This window comes from Balaenoptera ricei, chromosome 20 (assembly GCF_028023285.1).
Source record: "Balaenoptera ricei isolate mBalRic1 chromosome 20, mBalRic1.hap2, whole genome shotgun sequence".
Lineage (NCBI taxonomy): Eukaryota > Metazoa > Chordata > Mammalia > Artiodactyla > Balaenopteridae > Balaenoptera > Balaenoptera ricei.
Genome location: NC_082658.1, coordinates 13501089 through 13518452, shown reverse-complemented (window position 1 = coordinate 13518452; position 17364 = coordinate 13501089). Strand labels below are relative to the sequence as shown.

General features: G+C 58.7%; 1 protein-coding gene across 2 annotated transcripts; it reads right to left on the bottom strand.

Annotated features, from left to right (window-relative positions):
* Positions 1 to 669: 669 nt before the first annotated feature.
* METRNL (meteorin like, glial cell differentiation regulator) lies at positions 670 to 15693 on the bottom strand. 2 transcript variants are annotated; one of them, XM_059907204.1, is made up of 4 exons: positions 15321 to 15693; positions 9885 to 10270; positions 2479 to 2538; positions 670 to 1474 (listed from the first exon to the last, which is right to left on the bottom strand). In XM_059907204.1, exons 1-4 carry the CDS (start codon positions 15479 to 15481, stop codon positions 1152 to 1154), a joined length of 930 nt encoding a protein of 309 aa, XP_059763187.1. In that variant the 5' UTR covers positions 15482 to 15693; the 3' UTR covers positions 670 to 1151. The 2 variants fall into 2 exon arrangements, with proteins under 2 accessions (XP_059763187.1, XP_059763188.1); XM_059907205.1 differs by having other exon boundaries at positions 9885 to 13913; positions 15321 to 15392.
* Between the last annotated feature and the right edge of the window lie 1671 nt (positions 15694 to 17364).

Here is a 17364-nt window from a genome sequence, read left to right as displayed (position 1 = left end):
GGGTCTTTGCAGATGTGATCAAGATGAGGTCTTACTGGATCACGGTGGGCCTCAATCCAGTGATTGGTGGATGTGTGAGAGAGGAGGGAAATGTGGACAGAGACACTCAGAGAGAAGGAGGCCAAAGGACGGCAGAGCAGAGACTGTGATGTGTCCACAGGCTGAGGACCAAGGACTGTTGGCAACACCACAACCTGGAAGAGACAAGGAAGGGTCTCCACCTGGAGCTTTTGGAGGGAACGCGGCCCTTGATTTTGGACTTCTGGTCTCCAGAACCATGAGAGAATAAGTGTCTGTTGTTTAAGCTCCTGGGTTGTGGTCATTTGTTTCAGCAGCTGCAGGACACTGACTCATCCTTGAGGATATGGGGCCCAGATCAGGCCCTGGGTATCTAGACACTTGACCTGAGCTCAGGCATTTGGGGGAAGCTGGATCTGGGTTAACAGGAAGGAGGAGGGCAGATGCTGAAGGGGATGGGGGTGGTCCACCAGGAAGGCAGGGGGTACATCTGGTAGAGGCCGAGCGTGGGAGTAACAGTCTCACTTATAGTTGGGCCCAGTGTGAAAGGTCCCTGACACCAGGGCCGTGGGACTCCCTCAGAGAAGCCCTGACGTGGGCCCCCAGGTAAGTGCCACACACCCCTGACCAGGGCCGAAGACAGACGCGCCATTGATCCGTCAGAGGCTGGTCTTTATTCCCTGGAATGGAAACAGCCTGCAGCCCCAAAATGACCATGGCTGGCAAAGTTCATTCTTTAAAAAGCAAAAACAAAATGAAAACCCATAGGCATTTGGCTCCATAAATTTCCATCATAAGAAACAACTTTGAATGGTACCCAAGCCTGGTGTCGGGTATCGGCTGTGGGCCTCGGCCCCGACACTTCACCCAACACACCAGCCAAATGCAGTGACTGCTGATGCTCAGAAAACAGTACGAAACGGCACACGAAGGCATTTTACGACACAGGAGTTTGCTTCCTATGAACATTTCTTTTTTAAAAAAAATATAATAACTTAGTTGGCATGTTACAGCATCTCCAATCAATCCATCAGGGAGTCCTTGGCCAGAACCAGCGTGTACCTCCCCAGCCGGAGCGCCAGGCACCCACCCCAGTGTGAGTATCCATCGCTGCGGCAGCGGTCACCCAGCAGTCACTCTGTGCCTATCTCGCAGGGGTTCAGCCCCCTCTCCTCAGCGTCCCTGTACATCCTTTGGAAATCCTTGAAGCGCGGGGCGCAGCCGAGCCAGGCCTCCCCAAAGTGCATGTGGCCGGTGAAGAGAAACTCGCCGCGCCCAGGCCGGACACCGCACTCCAGCAGCGTGGAGACACGTCCCCGCCAGCCGCCACCCTCGCCCTCTGGGGCCGGCCGGAAGACCCTGCTCTTCTGCCGGTACAGCCGGCTCACGTTCAGGTGGATGGCTGACTCCTGCTGTTCCGGCTCGTGGGTGACATCCTGGATGGAGCCTCGGACGACTGCAGAGGAAGGAGACGGGGCGGGGGGGCGGGGGTGGTCAGTGGTCAGCGGGGTGCTGACCAAGCAGACAGCACGCGCCAACCTCCCACCCCCAGCAGCAGAACCGGGAGCTGACCCTGAACTCTGCCTTCCAGAAATTTTCATTAAAAACCACAATCCACACACAAGATGTTGCCTGGGGGTCGTCCCCGTCACACACACCGTCGTGGGCAGAGATGCTTTTCTACCAAGGGCCAGCCACAGAAGTGGAGAAAAATAGAAGATACGAATCACGTTGTGCACCAAGTTTTCAAGTTAAAACAAGAAAAGTCACTGCAGTTAATACTCAAGATGTGCCGCGGTTCCGTATCAAGATCAGACAGAAATGGTGAAGCTTACAGGGGAGGAAGGTGATGGGAAGGAGAAGGGCGGAGAAGGGCAGAGCAGGCACAAGTTCGGGGACACTGCCCGGCCCCAGATCCCCTCTGTGCAGGGCCAGCGAGAAGAAAGGGGTTGTACTTCCACCACCCAACTGCCCTGGGAGCCTGGGGGGCTCAGAGCCAGGTCCCGCTGGGCCGGCTCCATCGAACTCACCCTGAATGCTGCCACCCTTAACTCGAGAGCGTTTGTGCCAATATCACAAGCAGGCGGCTAAGTCCCTGATCCCAACCCTGGCCCCACCAGGGCCTCCAACGCCTGCTGTGCTGCCTGCAGGGGACCTGGAGGCAGGCAGGGCACGGAGGAGAGGCTAGAGCCAGGACTTAGACTCACGCACCAAGTAGGAAAATGCTCAGTATCACCTCGAATAGGAATTCCCACCTTAAATAGGAATTCCCAGCTCTCTCCCCGCCCTGCACACAGGTCCCTTCTCAGGCTGGGGTCACTCTAAAGAGCAGAAAGGAAGGCATTTTCCTGTGACTGCAATCAGTGATGGAAGTGGGGCCAAGCCCAGGGTCTTCAGCAGAGTCTCCTCCCCCCAGAGGGTTTAGTTCCCCCACGTGGCGGGAACCGCCAGCACACTCACCGAAGTCACTGGTACAGACAGCCAAGAGCACCTCAGTGTGGCTGCAAGGGCGGCACGGGGCTGTGGGGAGAGAACAGGGTCAGGAACAGGGTCAGGCGGGGCCAGTGCATGAACATGGGACCCTCCCGCCCACCGCATGTAGACCACACAACATAAGTCCTCTGACATCGGGAGCAACTGTCCAGGCCCCGCACCTCTGAAACCAGGGTGCCAAGAGCAGGTGGGACCTCGACCTCGGCTGCACAGATGGGGAGACGTCTCCAGGGGCCCCAGGCTCACCTGGGCCACCTGCAATGGCGTGAAAACGGAGGGAAAGTGCGGTTTTGTGTTCTATCACACTTAGCTCATTACTGTAGTCGTGCCGGGTAAACAACCCCTGGGCTCATGTGTAAATGGCTCTTTGGCGCCAAAACCAACCCGAGCCGATCTGAGGCCACGTCCCTGGCACCAGCCTGGCCGAGAGCCTCACACAGCCTCTGTGGCCAGGCCCCAAAATGCCAGGGCCTCCCACTCACATTGCCTGCCCCCACAGTCCCATCTGCCACCAGGATTCCACAGGGGTCAAGGCACTGCCCAGAAGGACCAGGTGACCCTGCTAAAGGCACTGGTGGGCATGAGGGACATGTCCACCTGCTTCAGCCATGGGGTCCTCGTCTAACCGACAGGACCAGGTGGTCACCTCCAAACACCTCCAGACACCTTTCACAGCAAGCCCAGTTCACAGGGTCCCCTCTGAGACTCCCCAGACCTGGGCGGGGGCTGATTACTCCAGACAAACCAGTCCTTCTTGGTGGACCTCTGCCCCCCCAGTACAGCTCTCACCCCACCCTTCACCTACTGCCTCAGACTGGCGTAAGGCCTCCAGAAAGGCTGGGGGGAGACAGAAACCTCGAGGCTCTGGGGACTCCCCAGGACCATGGCACTCCTAACTCAGCGGTGGATTTGGGGAGACACAAGTTTATTATTTGGCTCTGACGTTGCACGTTTCCTCACCTATTTCTAGTTTCTAGGGTTGGGCCCAAATTCCCTAACAACAGAAATGTTAGGCGTGAACTCTCACTAGGACAAGTTGCCCTCTGCCTTTTCATGTTCTGAAGGCCCCGCAAAGTCCCCAGGATTGGCACTCACTGGGCCTGGATGAAGCTACAACTGTCAGCACACCTGGCCAGCTGCCCTCGAAGCCCCTGAGCCGGGCTGAGTTGTCACCTGCCCAGGGGCTGCAGTGACTCGGGGGCCCTCGAGGAGACAGGGATATGCACAGGGGAACAGGAGGGGCCTCCGGGACCTGGAATATGTGGGGGGGCAACAGAGACCCTGGAGTCTCTGGTGTCCTGGGACCCCTTGCGGATGGACACAAGCATCCAGAGCAGCAGCCCTCCCGTCCTGCCCCCAGGCGGGGGTAGATGTGCACGTCCCAGGCTAGTCCAGCGAGCCCATGACTCCTGCCCCCAGGCGGGGGTAGATGTGCACGTCCCAGGCTAGTCCAGCGAGCCCATGACTCCTGCCCCCAGGCGGGGGTAGATGTGCATGTCCCAGGCTAGTCCAGCGAGCCCATGACTCCTGCCCCCAGGCGGGGGTAGATGTGCATGTCCCAGGCTAGTCCAGCGAGCCCATGACTCCTGCCCCCAGGCGGGGGTAGATGTGCATGTCCCAGGCTAGTCCAGCGAGCCCATGACTCACGGGCGCTTCTGTTAAGTTATCAGGAAAAAGGAGAAGCCGCAGAACAAGAACAGCCTGTCGGATGCCTCTGAAGCACCTGAGAGCACCGAGCGCCTCCCTCCCCAGCTCCAAATCCGGAGCCTTCTGCCCACCTGTGGCTTTCTGTCACGAGTGTGGACCCCCAGCCTCAAGGCCTTTCTTAAAAAAGAGGGTGGCCAACTGGGCGTCCCCCACCTCTAACCCGCTGGGGGCCTGCTGCCCACGCTGGGCCTAACAGAGACCCCAGAGTGAGGAAAAGGGGGAGCACAGCCCTGCAGACATCAGGGAGGCTCACATCCCACAAGAGGCGGTGTTTTATTCCGGCCTGTGTGCCGAGGGGCCCGCGGCAGTGGGGAGACTTCCCGTCCTGGCGGCTCCCCCAGTGCCCACCGGGTCAGAGGCCCCTGCCTGGGGCCTCAGAACCAGGCCACGCGAGCTCCAAGCGTGGGTGAACGGGAGGCAAGGTCCGCACAAGCTCTTTAGAAGCTGAGACAGGCCCAGGCCACAAACCGTGGTCGAAACCCAGGCCTGGGTGTGTATGATCACCAAGCCCTGGAGCCTCGAGCTCTCTGTGCGTTGTCGGCCCCGGACCTCAGCTGACCACTGGGGAGAAAGGTGGCGTGAGCTTGTCCTGGGCTCCCTGCCCTGACTCGCGCCCAGTCCCACGCAGGATGTACGAGGACCCCGGTGGGCCTGGGGGCAGGCGGTCAGCAGCCTGCAGACCCTCCCGCCCAAAGCTTCAGCGAGCCGGTGCCATTGACAGCTGAGTTAACAAAGCCCCCCGCGAGACTCTCTTATGACTCTGAGCTTTATGAAGTGTAGGCACCTTTGTGGAGAACCCAGGCTGTGGACGCCAAGAGAAGCAATCTGGAAACAATTATTAATCGGAGTTAGGCTCGTGGAGGCTGAGTGGAATGCGCTGGTTTCTGACACATCGAATCTTGTTTCCTTGTGGGGAAGATGGGGAGGGGGCAGCCCAGGGGCTGGGTGGAATTCTGGCCTGTGGTTCTTGGAAATGGGAGGGCTGGGATGTGGATGTCGGGAAGATTACTCTGGAATATGCATAAAATGAACTGAATGAAGTAGGAAAAAAGAGGGTCAGGGAGACCAGCCGGGGGCTGCAGCAGGGATGCAGGTGAGAGCGGCAGGTACAGGTGGGGAGGGCGGCACCCCTCTGTCAGGCCCTGGGTAGCCCGATGCCCAGGAGAAGTTTGTAGATGGTGGGATGCTGGTCTGGTGGGTGAGACTGCCCAGGTAAGGATGACTGGAGTGGACACGATGTGTGAGACACCCTCTGGGGTCTTCAGTGCAGCCGCAACAGGCGGTGAACGAAGCATTTTAACAGGGAGGGGAGGAAAGGGAGCAACGTTGCCAGAATGTGAGCGGTATTCGCTGAGCAGAGAGCCTCCTCTGATCATCATGACAACCCTGCACTCACCCCAACTCCAGGCCACAGGCTGACATCGCCCCAGGGGACCCTGTGGGACCTGGCCGGGGCTGGTCGCCCCCTGCGAAACCCCATCTCCCACGTGCGGGCACAGGGAACGCTTAGCCTCACCAGCTATCTCCCCCGCACCCACTCCCCTCCCTCCCTCTTCCTGGTGAGGAAGCCAGAGGAGTCACACCTTCCACCCCCAGAGTCCTGAGCTGGGTAAGATGAAAAGTAATTTTACAATGATTACAGGGGCTGGAAAAGCACTGGTGCAGGAATCTAAACGAACCTTAGGGAAACAATTAATTAAGTTCTCTCCTTTACTGTTTCCAGGAAATAATGAAGTTTCTTGTCACTTCTGAACGTTGCTGTTTATGTCCCACGGCCCATCAAGGCCACCCCTAAACTCTAAGGTGCCCAAGTGGGATCCCAGCTGGGGTCTGCACCTCCCAGGCCCCCCAAAGGGATCATTCACCCCTGGCTCATCAACAGAGCGGTTTCAAAGGGGATGGGGAGATGAAGCACATCAGAAACTGTGGAACCCAGGCCACCCCACCCGGCGCCCATGAGCAGCGATGGGAGTCACTTCTGGGCCTTCATGGCCGGCACAGGGGCAGGTCCTCTTGCCCCCACTCCCCTCCGGCTGTGGGTCTAAAACACCCCTGTCCACCACCCCCCACCACCTCACCTGCACACCGGGGGCCTGCTCTGGGTGGACATCACACAGAGCCCAAACCCCAGAGCGTGGATGTGGCCAAGCCTGTGAGCCCCTGCTTCTCAGCCCCTAAGTAGTAAAAGAACATGCTGGAATCCAGGGCCCCCCTGAGCTGCCTCAGGAGAACCACAGAGACGGGGTCTGCATCTGTCCCCTAGAACCAGACCGAGTAACACCCCCGCCCTCCCTCTTTGGCCACCCTAACGCATCCCCCAGCCCACTGGGCAATGGGGGTCCTGGTGGTGCCTGTTTCCCCAGGTGTGCTGGAACCCTGGGGAGGATGGTCCAGACAGCCTGGCCAGGTCCACAGTGAGGCTTCAGCACACAGTGCAGGTGTGGCCTGGAGCTTCTTCCATTAGTGAGTTGCATCTGGCCACTTGCCTGCCTTTTGTATCCTGCCAGATTTTTCCAGCGCCAGAGGAAGAAGTGCCGTGTTACTCAGGTGTCTGGCGAGGCCCTCGGAGGAGGGGGAGGGCGGGGGAGCAGGTCCTCCCCTTCCTGCCACGTGGCAGCCAAATCCCGAGTCCCCAGGGGGCTGAAGTCCCACTGCCACCCGCCTGCCCCTCTGTCTCTGCCTGCCTCTCCGTCCTGGCCTCTTCTTGCCTGTTGGTGAGTCCCACTCCATATGAGGAAGCTGATTATGCAACACGATGGACACGAGGCTGACATGCTCACCATAAACACTCCCTGTGGAACCACCCAGAGCTGCGGCAGGTGAGCAAGGCTCACGCACACCTCTCCTTCGGGATCCCAGCCCACGGTGCCTCTTTAATTTCATATCAACACAAACTGGAACTCGTGATTCATCAGCGAGGGAGAAGGCTCATCCACCTCCCCAGCAGGTCGGGTCACGGACATGTGCTCACCTCCACGGCACACACACCGGGGCTTCGGCTTCACTGGGGTCTCCCCACTGCAGCCAGGGCCAGACAGGAGAGCGCTGCCATCTGAGAGCCCGCCTGGTCAGGGGGAGGTCACTGCTGCCAGATGGCCGGCACCAGCATTCCACATTACGTACCCATTCCTTTGGCATTAAAAGCTTAGGGGCCCATCCCCGGGGAGAAGGGACGCACGAGACTCCCTGATCCCTGCTCCCCTTGCCTCCTTCAGGACAGAGAGGTGCTAGGTCTGCAGCTCCCAGACCCCAGGAGCCTTTTGTATCTCCATCTCAAGTTCTGACAGTCACTGTATCTGTGCTGCCCCAGGCCAGCGCACCGGCCACTGGGCAGATGGACAATCACACCCCACCATCCTCAGGGTCTCCGGGATCCCTGTGAGCCCCAGATTTAAAGAGGCACCCCAGGGCCAGGCAGGCGTATGTCTGGGGGATCAAGGGCACCCCAGCAGCCCAACGTCCAGCCACAGCCACGTGTCCTGTGTGGTGCCCCAGCCAGACGACCTACCCCATCACACGGGGCCTTCTCCCTGCGACCCCACGGGCCTCTCCCAAACCCACTCACTGCCCTAGCCTGGAAACGTAGACCTGGGGTCTGGGGAGCACAGACCGTGCCCCTAGGGAGGGGGAACGAAACAAAGTCTCAGGTCCCTAGGGCTGAGCCACAGGCTCTGAGTCACCCCGGGTGGTGACCCCACTGTGGATTTTCCACCAGAGACTCTGGTCTGTGCCAACGGGAGCACTCAGGTGGCAGCACGGAAAGCACCTTATGCCGTGGCCTCCACGAATCTGGTGGGAGCCTCACAGCAAAGTGGAACAAAGCTCCAGCCGGACAGAACATGTGACCAGCAGCCGAATGGCCTCAACCCATCAACATTTTAATCGGTAAAAGGAATGTTAGCAAGTTCCTAATATCTGCCCCATCAGCCAACTATCACCATGGCCAGAAACATCGAATTTGGTGACTGGGTTTTTCCAGATTTTGGTTTTATTGCGAGTTTATCTCTAGCGTCCCCCCCCAACCCCCGCCAACGAGCCTGGTGATCACTCGCTGGTGATCAAGATAAAGGCTGTTGTGGTTAAAGTTTTATTCAAGTCCTGGGGTTTATAGCAGCTTTCAGCATTCCTGATGGGGTCCTACCCAGGCAGGCACAGGGGCAGGGGGGAGGGGTCCTACCTGGACAGTCAGGCCCTGGCGGGGAGGGGTCCTACCTGGGCAGTAATACATTGAAGCTCTATAACAGACCAGTTTAGTTTGAGAGAGATTTAAGGTTTTGAAAACTCATCTGAGCCAAGAACACAGAACAATAAAATGTAGATAACCACTCAGGAGAAAGTCTGCATTTCAAATCCTAGTAGGTCTGGTTTTTTCCAATGGAAGATTTTATTCACTAAAATGTGGAAATTATACTATTTTGGGGGGCTGGCCGAGCCCTCAAACCAGGTGTTTCCACCTCAGCAGTGCTGACACTTGGGGATAAGGCATTCTTCGTGTTGGGGTGTCCTGTGCTGACACCTGGGGACGGGTCATTACCACGTTGGGGTGTCCTGTGCTGATGCCTGGGGCCAGGTCATTCTCCGTGGTGGGGCTGCCCTACAGACTATGGGGTGTAAACAGCATCCCTGCCTCGCCTCCAACACTCGATGCCATAGCGCCCCCCACTGACCATCATCCTGGCCGGTCACTGCAGAAACAGCCTTCCTGGAACCTGCCCCCACGATTACCCAAGCTCACACCTTCCCCTTGGGAGGCATCTTCCTACCAACTAGCTTTGGAATTGAAGCAGATGGTGCACCTGAGCCCCGCCTCCCCCCGCCCCATGCGCTCGGACCCCACGAGGTCATCTGTGCCTTGCAGCAAGGGTTGCACCTGGCCTGGTTGTCCCTAACTAAAAGACAGGACCCTGAGTTTTCCCTGTGTGAGAGCTCTTGGGGCCACACACTCCTCTCTGCCCACAGAAGTTTCCAGAGACCAACACTGCCTTCCACACAGGGCCCCACAAAGCTGTCTGCTGGCCTCAAAAAAAAAAAAGGAAGGAAAATCTAAAGCCAACTCACCAGCCCTCGGCCACCCAGAGACTCCCTCCGGGACCTCACCTGAGGTTCCCAGATCATCACAGCCACTCAGCGCCCTGCATGGCACGGTGCTGGTGCCCTCACTGACACCCACAGATAAAACGGCTTGTGAACCTGGGAATGGCTCACAATTCAGGACATCCCAGCTCTGCATGGCTCTGGAACGTGAATCAGCCTCAACTTCCACCCAAAACTCAATGTTTCAGGGACTGCAGCCGACGCCAAAAACACTCGGCCAACTCGTGTGTCAGAAGAAATTCTGGGGCAGTTTGGATGGTGACAGCACCCATTTCAAATCACAGTCAAAATTGGTCCAGGGGAGAAGAGCATATTACGGGCCAGGACCATGTCACAGCTCTGCTCTGACCCGTGGCCATCGTCCCAAGTCCAAACTGCCCACAGCACTAACGGGGCACCTGCTCCCGGGAGGGCCCCTCGGCCACCTTCAGGCAGACCTGCCAGGCCTGAAGCACGGACTCGAGCAGCATGTTCAGAGGCTGTGCTGAGGTGTGGGCGGGAGATGATCGGGGGGTCTGGGAGACGGGAGAGGACCCCTGAGGCCACCACCCCACCCTGGGCACCACACTCACCTGACAGGGTGTGCAGGTCCGGCCCCGCATGCCGGCTGGTCAGCTCGTACTGGAAGCCCGTGGTCCTCCTGCTGATGTCCTGCTGGGGCGTCGCCTCCACGAACAGGCCACCCTGTTCGAAGCTGAAGCACGGGGCCTGGCCGGGCCCGAGGTCCCCGTCCCGCACCAGCAGTTTCAGTTCTCCAGTCTTTTCCAAATAAATATTGGCCCCCGACGAGCCCCTGAGGGGCTTGATGCACAGAGTCAGGTGCCGGGAGGGCGAGAAGGTGTTGGGCCGCAGGTTCACGATGAGCGCACCGGTCGGGTACATCCACTCGACAGTGCCCGCGGAGCAGCGCAGGTACACCTGCTCCACCTCCTTCCTATGGGCCTCGTGCGTCAGTCCGCTGTGGACGGGGAGACTCGTCAGCCGGGAGACGCCTGCTCGGGCGTCCGAGCACCCCTCACCCACAGGCAGGCTGGCACCGTCTCCACCCTGCAGCTCAGGGCCCATCTCCAGGCAGGGGTGGCCACACGGCCTCCCCCGCCCAGTTCCTTCCAGCGCACCGGCTCCGAGCGCTCTGGTAAGTGTGGGAGCTTCTGGCTCCCAGACCCTCTCACCACCTGGACACTCTGTTGGCCTCTGAGCCCGTGTCCTTGGGAAACCCCTGAACAGGGGCAGTGATGGGTGCAGTGGAGATGAAAATCAAGGAAAAGATGGCTCTTCCAAAAAATAAACAGGGAAACACCAGTGGGACTTCGGCACCAGCCCAAGTTCCAGATAACCAAATGAAGGCCAGGAAATGTTGGTAGATTCCCACTGAGTGTGAAAACCAAGGAGCAGATTCAAGTTACAGGAGGCACGCTGGAATGCAATGCACATATAATAAATAATGCACTCCAGGGAGCAGCTTTTAAACGAACTGGGAATGTTAGCAATTTGGGGGGGGGGGGGTTGTGGAGGTTGTTGGTGAGTTTTGTCTTCAGGATCCCCGTTAGGCACAGTGTTCATATTTTCCTTACGGTGATGATTTGACTGCTTTTTCATTCATTTGCAAACCTGAAGACCCTGCGTTGCCAATCATATTTTTTTCAAAACAAACACAAATATCATCAAAGCAAGATGCAAAAGTAAAGTAAAGGTTCTCCACAGGGAGACACGGGAAGGAATTGTGGAAAAGCAAAGGGAGGGGGACACAAAAGGTCCGCAGATAACCTGTCTTCCCGATGGGGACTGCCGGGGAACCCAGTGGGTTTCACTCCTAATAAATGCCAAACAGGAAAACATGAAGTGTGCTATGCTCTTGGGGAGGCAGGTCTTGAGTAAGTCATAACATTATGTTTTCGAGAAATTGAAACCATCAAAAACGTTCAAGTTTCCCCTACTCAAAACTGTAATGTAAATGTCAGCTTGTGGTAACGGTTACGTCATAAACACCAAGCAGCCCGGGAACTCAACGGTGACTTCAACTAAGTGTTTTATTACATGAAATTTGGTTCTGATCAGATCTCAGACAGGTTCACCCACATTCTTAGGATTTTTATGTGAAATAAACAATACTATACTCAGAGCCCTGGCCTGAGTGAGTTACCAGAAACCTTTTCCGCGGAGGAGAAAACACATAACATATGGTTTGCATTTACTGTTGGTGACTCACGCTCCAGGCCCCGAAAAGCCTCACTTTTCATACAACGGCCAGCTGCAGGCTAGGGCTGCACAGTCACCCTGCAGACCACATCAGAAGGAGGTGTCAAGGAGGTGGATTCCCTCCTCACTCCACTCCCCACCCCCAAGGCCCTGGGTCATGAGCAGCCTGGCCTCAGACCTAGCAGGGCCGCACACACAGAACAGACTTAACAAATTACAGTCACATAAAACTCACACAAGCTCATCTGACACATAGGAGGGGATGGGCATAATTATAGTGCTGGGTGACAAAATTAGACTAAATGGTGTGTGGTTGCCACAGATGACTATAATCAACTCTGCTCTTATGCAGCCAAACAAACTTTATCACAGTGTCCCTTCTCTCCTGGCTCCAGCCTTGAGGGGCAGCTGGACACTTGCGCCATGCCCAGGCACCAATCTTCAACTCTCTCTCCCAAAAAAACCACCCCATCCAAGGCTTCGCTTCCCTCTTGGTGGGAGGAGGGGGACCTAGGGGTTGAGGGAGTGGAGAACTCACACCAGAGGCTGTGGGTACCTCTCACGAGGTTGCCTTAACCCCAACAGTGGAGGGTGAAATGGGGAGGCCCACCCTCCACCCGCGTCTTGGCAGGGGCAGAAGGGGCCCTCGTGGGGACAGATGGCCAGCCCATGCTGCCCAGGGGGAGGCGGACCTGAGGCTGGGGGCTGCCATCCACCAGCCTGAGTACATGACCACGTGCATCCATTTACTCACAAGTCACTCGCCTAAAAGAGGACTAGGAACGAAACGACAGTGGACACATGAGAAATAAAGCGCCCATCACTTCACCCTCTAACAGGTCCAGCCCGTCCCCGGAGCCTGCATGGGCCCTGCTCTGCCTCTTCTCTCTCGTTCTGCTAAAACATCGGGACCAACAAGACTCTCACTAAGCACCCAACACAGGAGTGTCCACACTCTCATCAGAGCAAGAGCTCCATTCAGACAGACACCTGCTCAGCAAAAGTGCTGGAGACGCAAAAACACACCACATCAGTAATGGTCACTGATGATGGTATGTTACAATTTTCACATGACATGCAAGTGACATCCTAACTAAGAAAAATGAAATAACTGCTTTCTGATGTTATGACAAAGCTACAGGATGCAGAAAAAAACTGTGGTTCTATTCAACCTTAGGAAACCGAGAAGACTGATTTGATCTTGGATTATTTAAACTGAATTAATGCATTAAAAAAAAGAGTCGGCAAGTGTCACCCCCCAGGAGGACACACCTGTGGAGCACCTTTATGGGAAAGATGGCAAATTCCAAGTCGCTATGGGGACTGTCTGACAGGGTCAGTGTGGTGGCAGCAGAGCCCACACCACTCACACCCATAGCCTGGCTCAAACCCTGAGTCACCAGAAGGAAGTGATGGTCTCTTTTTGACTAAAGTCAGGAAGAGCTTCTGATCAAGGGTGAAACCAAAAGGCTCTCCTGCCTGGAGTTACTTTTCATTTCCCCACCTTGCAGGAGAGATAGCCCAGGTGTGACATAACCGGCAATGCCCAGCCCATTGCAGTAGGAAAGTTCATGGTCCACCTTTACGACCAGGGCCTAATAAAGATAGGGCACGTCCTGCCTCTGCACAGGGAGAGGGATTTCAAAACCTTCTACTTAATTGCTTGGAAACACCCAGAAACACATTAGGCCTGTCAAATGTGAGTGGCCAGTGTCATAAAAAACAACCCCCTTCCTATCAGGGGATCAGAATCCACCCGGCACATCAGGGCTTGCACCACCCTGTGCTGTCTTTAGAACGGCTCATAAAAAGTCGTAAATGCTATAGAGTCAGCAGGCAAACCAGCACACCAGAGTAAGAATCTGTCAGCTGATTTGTGAAAAAAAAATGATAACTGGGGGCAGCAATTACAATGCAAAGGGGGCTTATGCTCCAGGAATGTGACCTGGCCCTGTCTCTGCTTCAGATCCCGCCCACAGCTCCTACAGCCACTGCAGCCGCCCTTGGCCGGGTTCTGCCTTTGGGTTGAGTGGAGGACACTGGAGGGTGTCCAAGTCCAGGGGTCCATTGGCAATGACGGAGGGAGAGGGGTCCTTCTTCTCCAGGTAGATAAGAGGATGCACAGGAACAGGAAGGTGAAGGGATTCCTCTACCCCCTGCAAACACCTGCGTGGTGCAGGAGCAGGTTGGCCCCCTGACCAGTCCTCGCTCACAGCTCCCTCTGGGCTCCAAGGGAGGTATCCTCTTCCAGGCACATGGTCCTCCAAGAATGTGAAAAGGATGTCAGCTCCTCCTCTGGAAACTCAAGCTCACAGGGTGGGACTGGGTTTCTGTTTTTGATCTGCTGAAGGAGGACACCCCAAGGCCTCAGTTTGGGGATGCACTGATTCATCCAGCAGAGGCTGCAAAGCAGGGAGTTTAATTACCAGCGAGGGGGAGAGGGCAGCCCCAGAAGAGTGTGTCAGAGTCAGAGGCTCCCCGCCAGCTCTGTGCTGGCGCCAGCATTCTCCGGGCCAACCCTCCCCCAGAGCTCCGATCTGCCACTCAGGGCTCCAGTCTCAGCTCTACCACCCCTGCTGTGGTGTGAGCTGGGAGAACTTCTGCAGCAGGGAGGGTGGGCAACACCAGCCCAAGCTCAGGAGCCCAGGACCTTCACTCTAGGAGGCTGGGAAGCGGAGAGAAGGGAGCAGGGTAATTGCCAGTTTCCACAGAGAACTGGGTCTGTACGTATCCAAGAGGACCAGCAACTGCCCTGCTGACGCAGAACCCAGCAGAGTGGCACAACACTTACCTTCTCGGAAAAAACTGTCTTCACTCAAAATAACCCCGTGACACCCCACAGCATGAGGTGTCTGCCAGCGGGAGTCTTCCCATCAGAAGGCAGGGACTTAGGGGCCCTGCACGGTGGGACACCGGGACACACCCAGACCTAAGGGCAGCCCCGGCCCATAGCGTTTTCGGAGAAGAAGACGCTAGCGTCTCCCTCTGCAAACTCCGGAATCCGCCGCAACTGCCGAAGCCCGAGCAGTCTTCTCCGACAGCGAGGTGCCTGGCTCGGGGCCGGCGCCCTGGCGGACGGAGGTTCTCTGCGCCCTTACCCCCACCCCCGCCCACGCTTGTGACTTGCCTGTCACACTGCAGTTTTTTTAAAAAGTCCTCGGCTGCCTGCCTTGGCTGAGGGCGTGAAGGGGGGTCGCAGAGCCCAGCGCGCGCTGCCAAGGGCGGCCTGACCTTCACGGGGCGGGGCGGGGGGCTCCGCCAGGCCCCGAACTCGCCCCGCGCAAGGTGCCCGCCCGCGGGTCTCCGCCCGCACCGACGTGGTCAGTGTGCGGTTAGCGCCAGGGCCCCCGCTCCGACCACCGGAGCCGCGGCTCCCTCCTGCGGACCCGTCCGTCCCTTCCCGCTCGGCCCTGAGCGCAGGCCCGGCTCCTCCCGGCCCGGGGCGCGCAACTCCTCGCCGAGGGCAGAGCCCGGGAAGGGCCAGAAGGCCGACCCCCGCCTGCCCCCAGTGAGGGGTCGCGGGATCCCGGCTGCGGCTCTCGGGGAATCAAGTGGGGAGCGGCGCGGTCCGGCGCGGGGCGAGCGGGCTGCTGGACCCGACTGACACCACTGCGCTGCAGGCGCGCCTCCCCCTGGGCGTCCGCCGGGCCAGGGGACCGGGACGCCGCGGGCTCTTTTGTTCTAAAACCGGGGGCGGGGGAGGGCGGGGACGGCACTCAGCCTGGAGAGCGGGCCCCCGAGCCCCCGCGCGCTCGGCCCGCGGGGAGGGGAGTGGACCCAAGGGCTGGGGTCGCGCCGCGCGAACTCACCTCCCCTTCCAGCTGCACAAGTCGCTCGAGTACTGCGCGCCCGCGCCGCCCAGCAGCACGGCCAGCAGCAGCAGCAGCGGCGGCGGCCCAGGGCCCGGGGCGGGGGGCCTCGGCCACAGCTGCCCCGTGCGCCCCCCGGCCGCCCGCGCCGCGCCCCGCATGCTCTGGCTCCGGCTCGGCCGCCGGCCCCGCGTCCGCGCCCACCGAGCAGACCCTCGACCCGGCGCTGCCAAGCGGCCGGGCTTCGAGTCCAGGCGGTCAGGTCGCGCGCCCCCCGCGCCCCCAGGGCGGCTGTCCGCCCATCCCCGCCGGAGCCGGGGCCGCTCGAGCCGCTGGAGCCGCTGGAGCCGGGCGCGGACCTCCGCCCCCGCCGCCGCCGCCTGAGCCTCTGAAGTCTGCGAGTCCGCGGTCCCGGTCTCTGCTCAGCTGGGGGGCGGCGCCCGCCCGGCCGCTCCGCCCCCGCGCGCCGGAACTCCGCCCAGTGCGCCTGAGCCCCGCGCCCAGGGAGCCCGGCTGGACGCGGCGGATACCGGAGTCAGCGGCGTGGCGGGGACACTAAGCGCCGGGGGGCGTGTGGCCCGGGGGTGGGACAGGCTAGGACGCCGCGGAGAGGAGAGGGCCGCGTGAGGGACTGGGAGAAGGGTCCGGGAGAGAAGAGCCAGGTTGGAAAGTGGAGTTTCAAGCGGGAGGGGGACGGGCAGCAATGCGTCCCCAGCCTGTAAGATGCGGGGGCGGGGTAGAAACCCGAGGCCCCAAGTACGTGCAGACCCAGGCCGGGCGCCTGGCCAGCAGGTCCGTCCAGCAGTGGTGGTGCTGTGGCCCCATCGTGCAGACTGAGTCTGGAATGGCCTCTGGGCTATAGCAGGGGCACCTGGCCGTGCCACTGCTGTGTGACCAGCCTGAGGCCGTCAGAGATGTTCCTGGCACCCACCCTGCACAGGATTTGAGTGTGCTTTGCGGAAGTTCAGACTCTGTCCCGTTCTGCGGCCCACGGGGGAGGGGAGGACCAACTGTGGCTGGTGATGCGGCTGACTCACTGTTGCGTGTGCGGGGGACCCTGGAACACCCGTTCCACAGAAAGGCTCTGAATTTGCCTGTCGAGGCCACCACTGCTGTGCTCCCTGCTGGTCCCCACCGTACCTGCTCCAGAGTTCGTCTAGTACCCGATTCACCAGCTTTGCTCTTGATTCTTCGTGGTGGGGACCCTCTTGTGCATTGTAGGTTTTAGCAGCATTTTGGCAGTGGCCGTCCCCCCAGCCCCAGGCTTGGCAACCTGAACTGTCCCCAGATACTGCCAGATGCCCCCTGGGTGCCGAATTTCCCTCTGAGGTCCCTGTTCTAGTGGGACCCAGCCTGGTGAGTGCAGCGTGATGAGAGCAGCTGCCTTCACCAGGTGGTCACTGGGGCCCCCAGGTACCTGACATCCAGTGGGGGAGACAGGCGGGGGGGGGGCGGACATAGGCAGCCCAGGGGACACTGGCCTCTGGAAGGATGATAAGGGTCTGCCAGGCGGAGGGAGGGAGCCGTGGCACTCCAGGCAGCCACCGCTGGGATAACAAAAGCAGGTTTTTCTGCTTCCTCAGACTCTGGTGTTGGTCTGAGCGAGCTCCGGAGCCTGAAACAACATCAAATGGTGGAGAAATCTGACCTTGTTTTAGCATTTCTTTTCCAGGCAAGATATATTTCAGGAGGAATTTCGAGTGACCTGCGGGGGAGGGGAGTGACTTCCTGTGCCTATTATTTTCACGTTGCACCCTTTCGTCTGGTTAGAGGTTTGGAAGTCTAATTTGGTTGTAGGGATGGAATCATCACCCTCTGGAGAAGCCAGAGCCTGCAGGTCCAAAACAGATGGGGCTGAGGGACAGCCGCCCTCAGGAGTGCTGGGGCAAGAGTGGGGGCGTCGTTCCCCCTTGAAGGGGGTTACAGTTGAAGAATCTATTAGGGCAGCCCTGGAACTGAGCAGGTCAACCCACCCAGCCAAATCCCGGAGCAAAGACCCTGCCTGGTCAAAAACAGTGATGCCATCCCAAGACCCAAAGTCAGC

What these genes read in the sequence shown, in the direction of transcription:
- METRNL (XM_059907204.1), bottom strand. Translation starts at nt 15,481, where the DNA reads ATGCGGGGCGCGGCGCGGGCGGCCGGGGGGCGCACGGGGCAGCTGTGG. An exon ending in TTGTGCAGCTGGAAGGGGAG is followed by an intron (nt 10,271 to 15,320) that starts GTGAGTTCGCGC and finishes CCCCGTCCACAG; the next exon opens with CGGACTGACGCACGAGGCCC. An exon ending in TGTCTGTACCAGTGACTTCG is followed by an intron (nt 1,475 to 2,478) that starts GTGAGTGTGCTG and finishes CTTCCTCTGCAG; the next exon opens with TCGTCCGAGGCTCCATCCAG.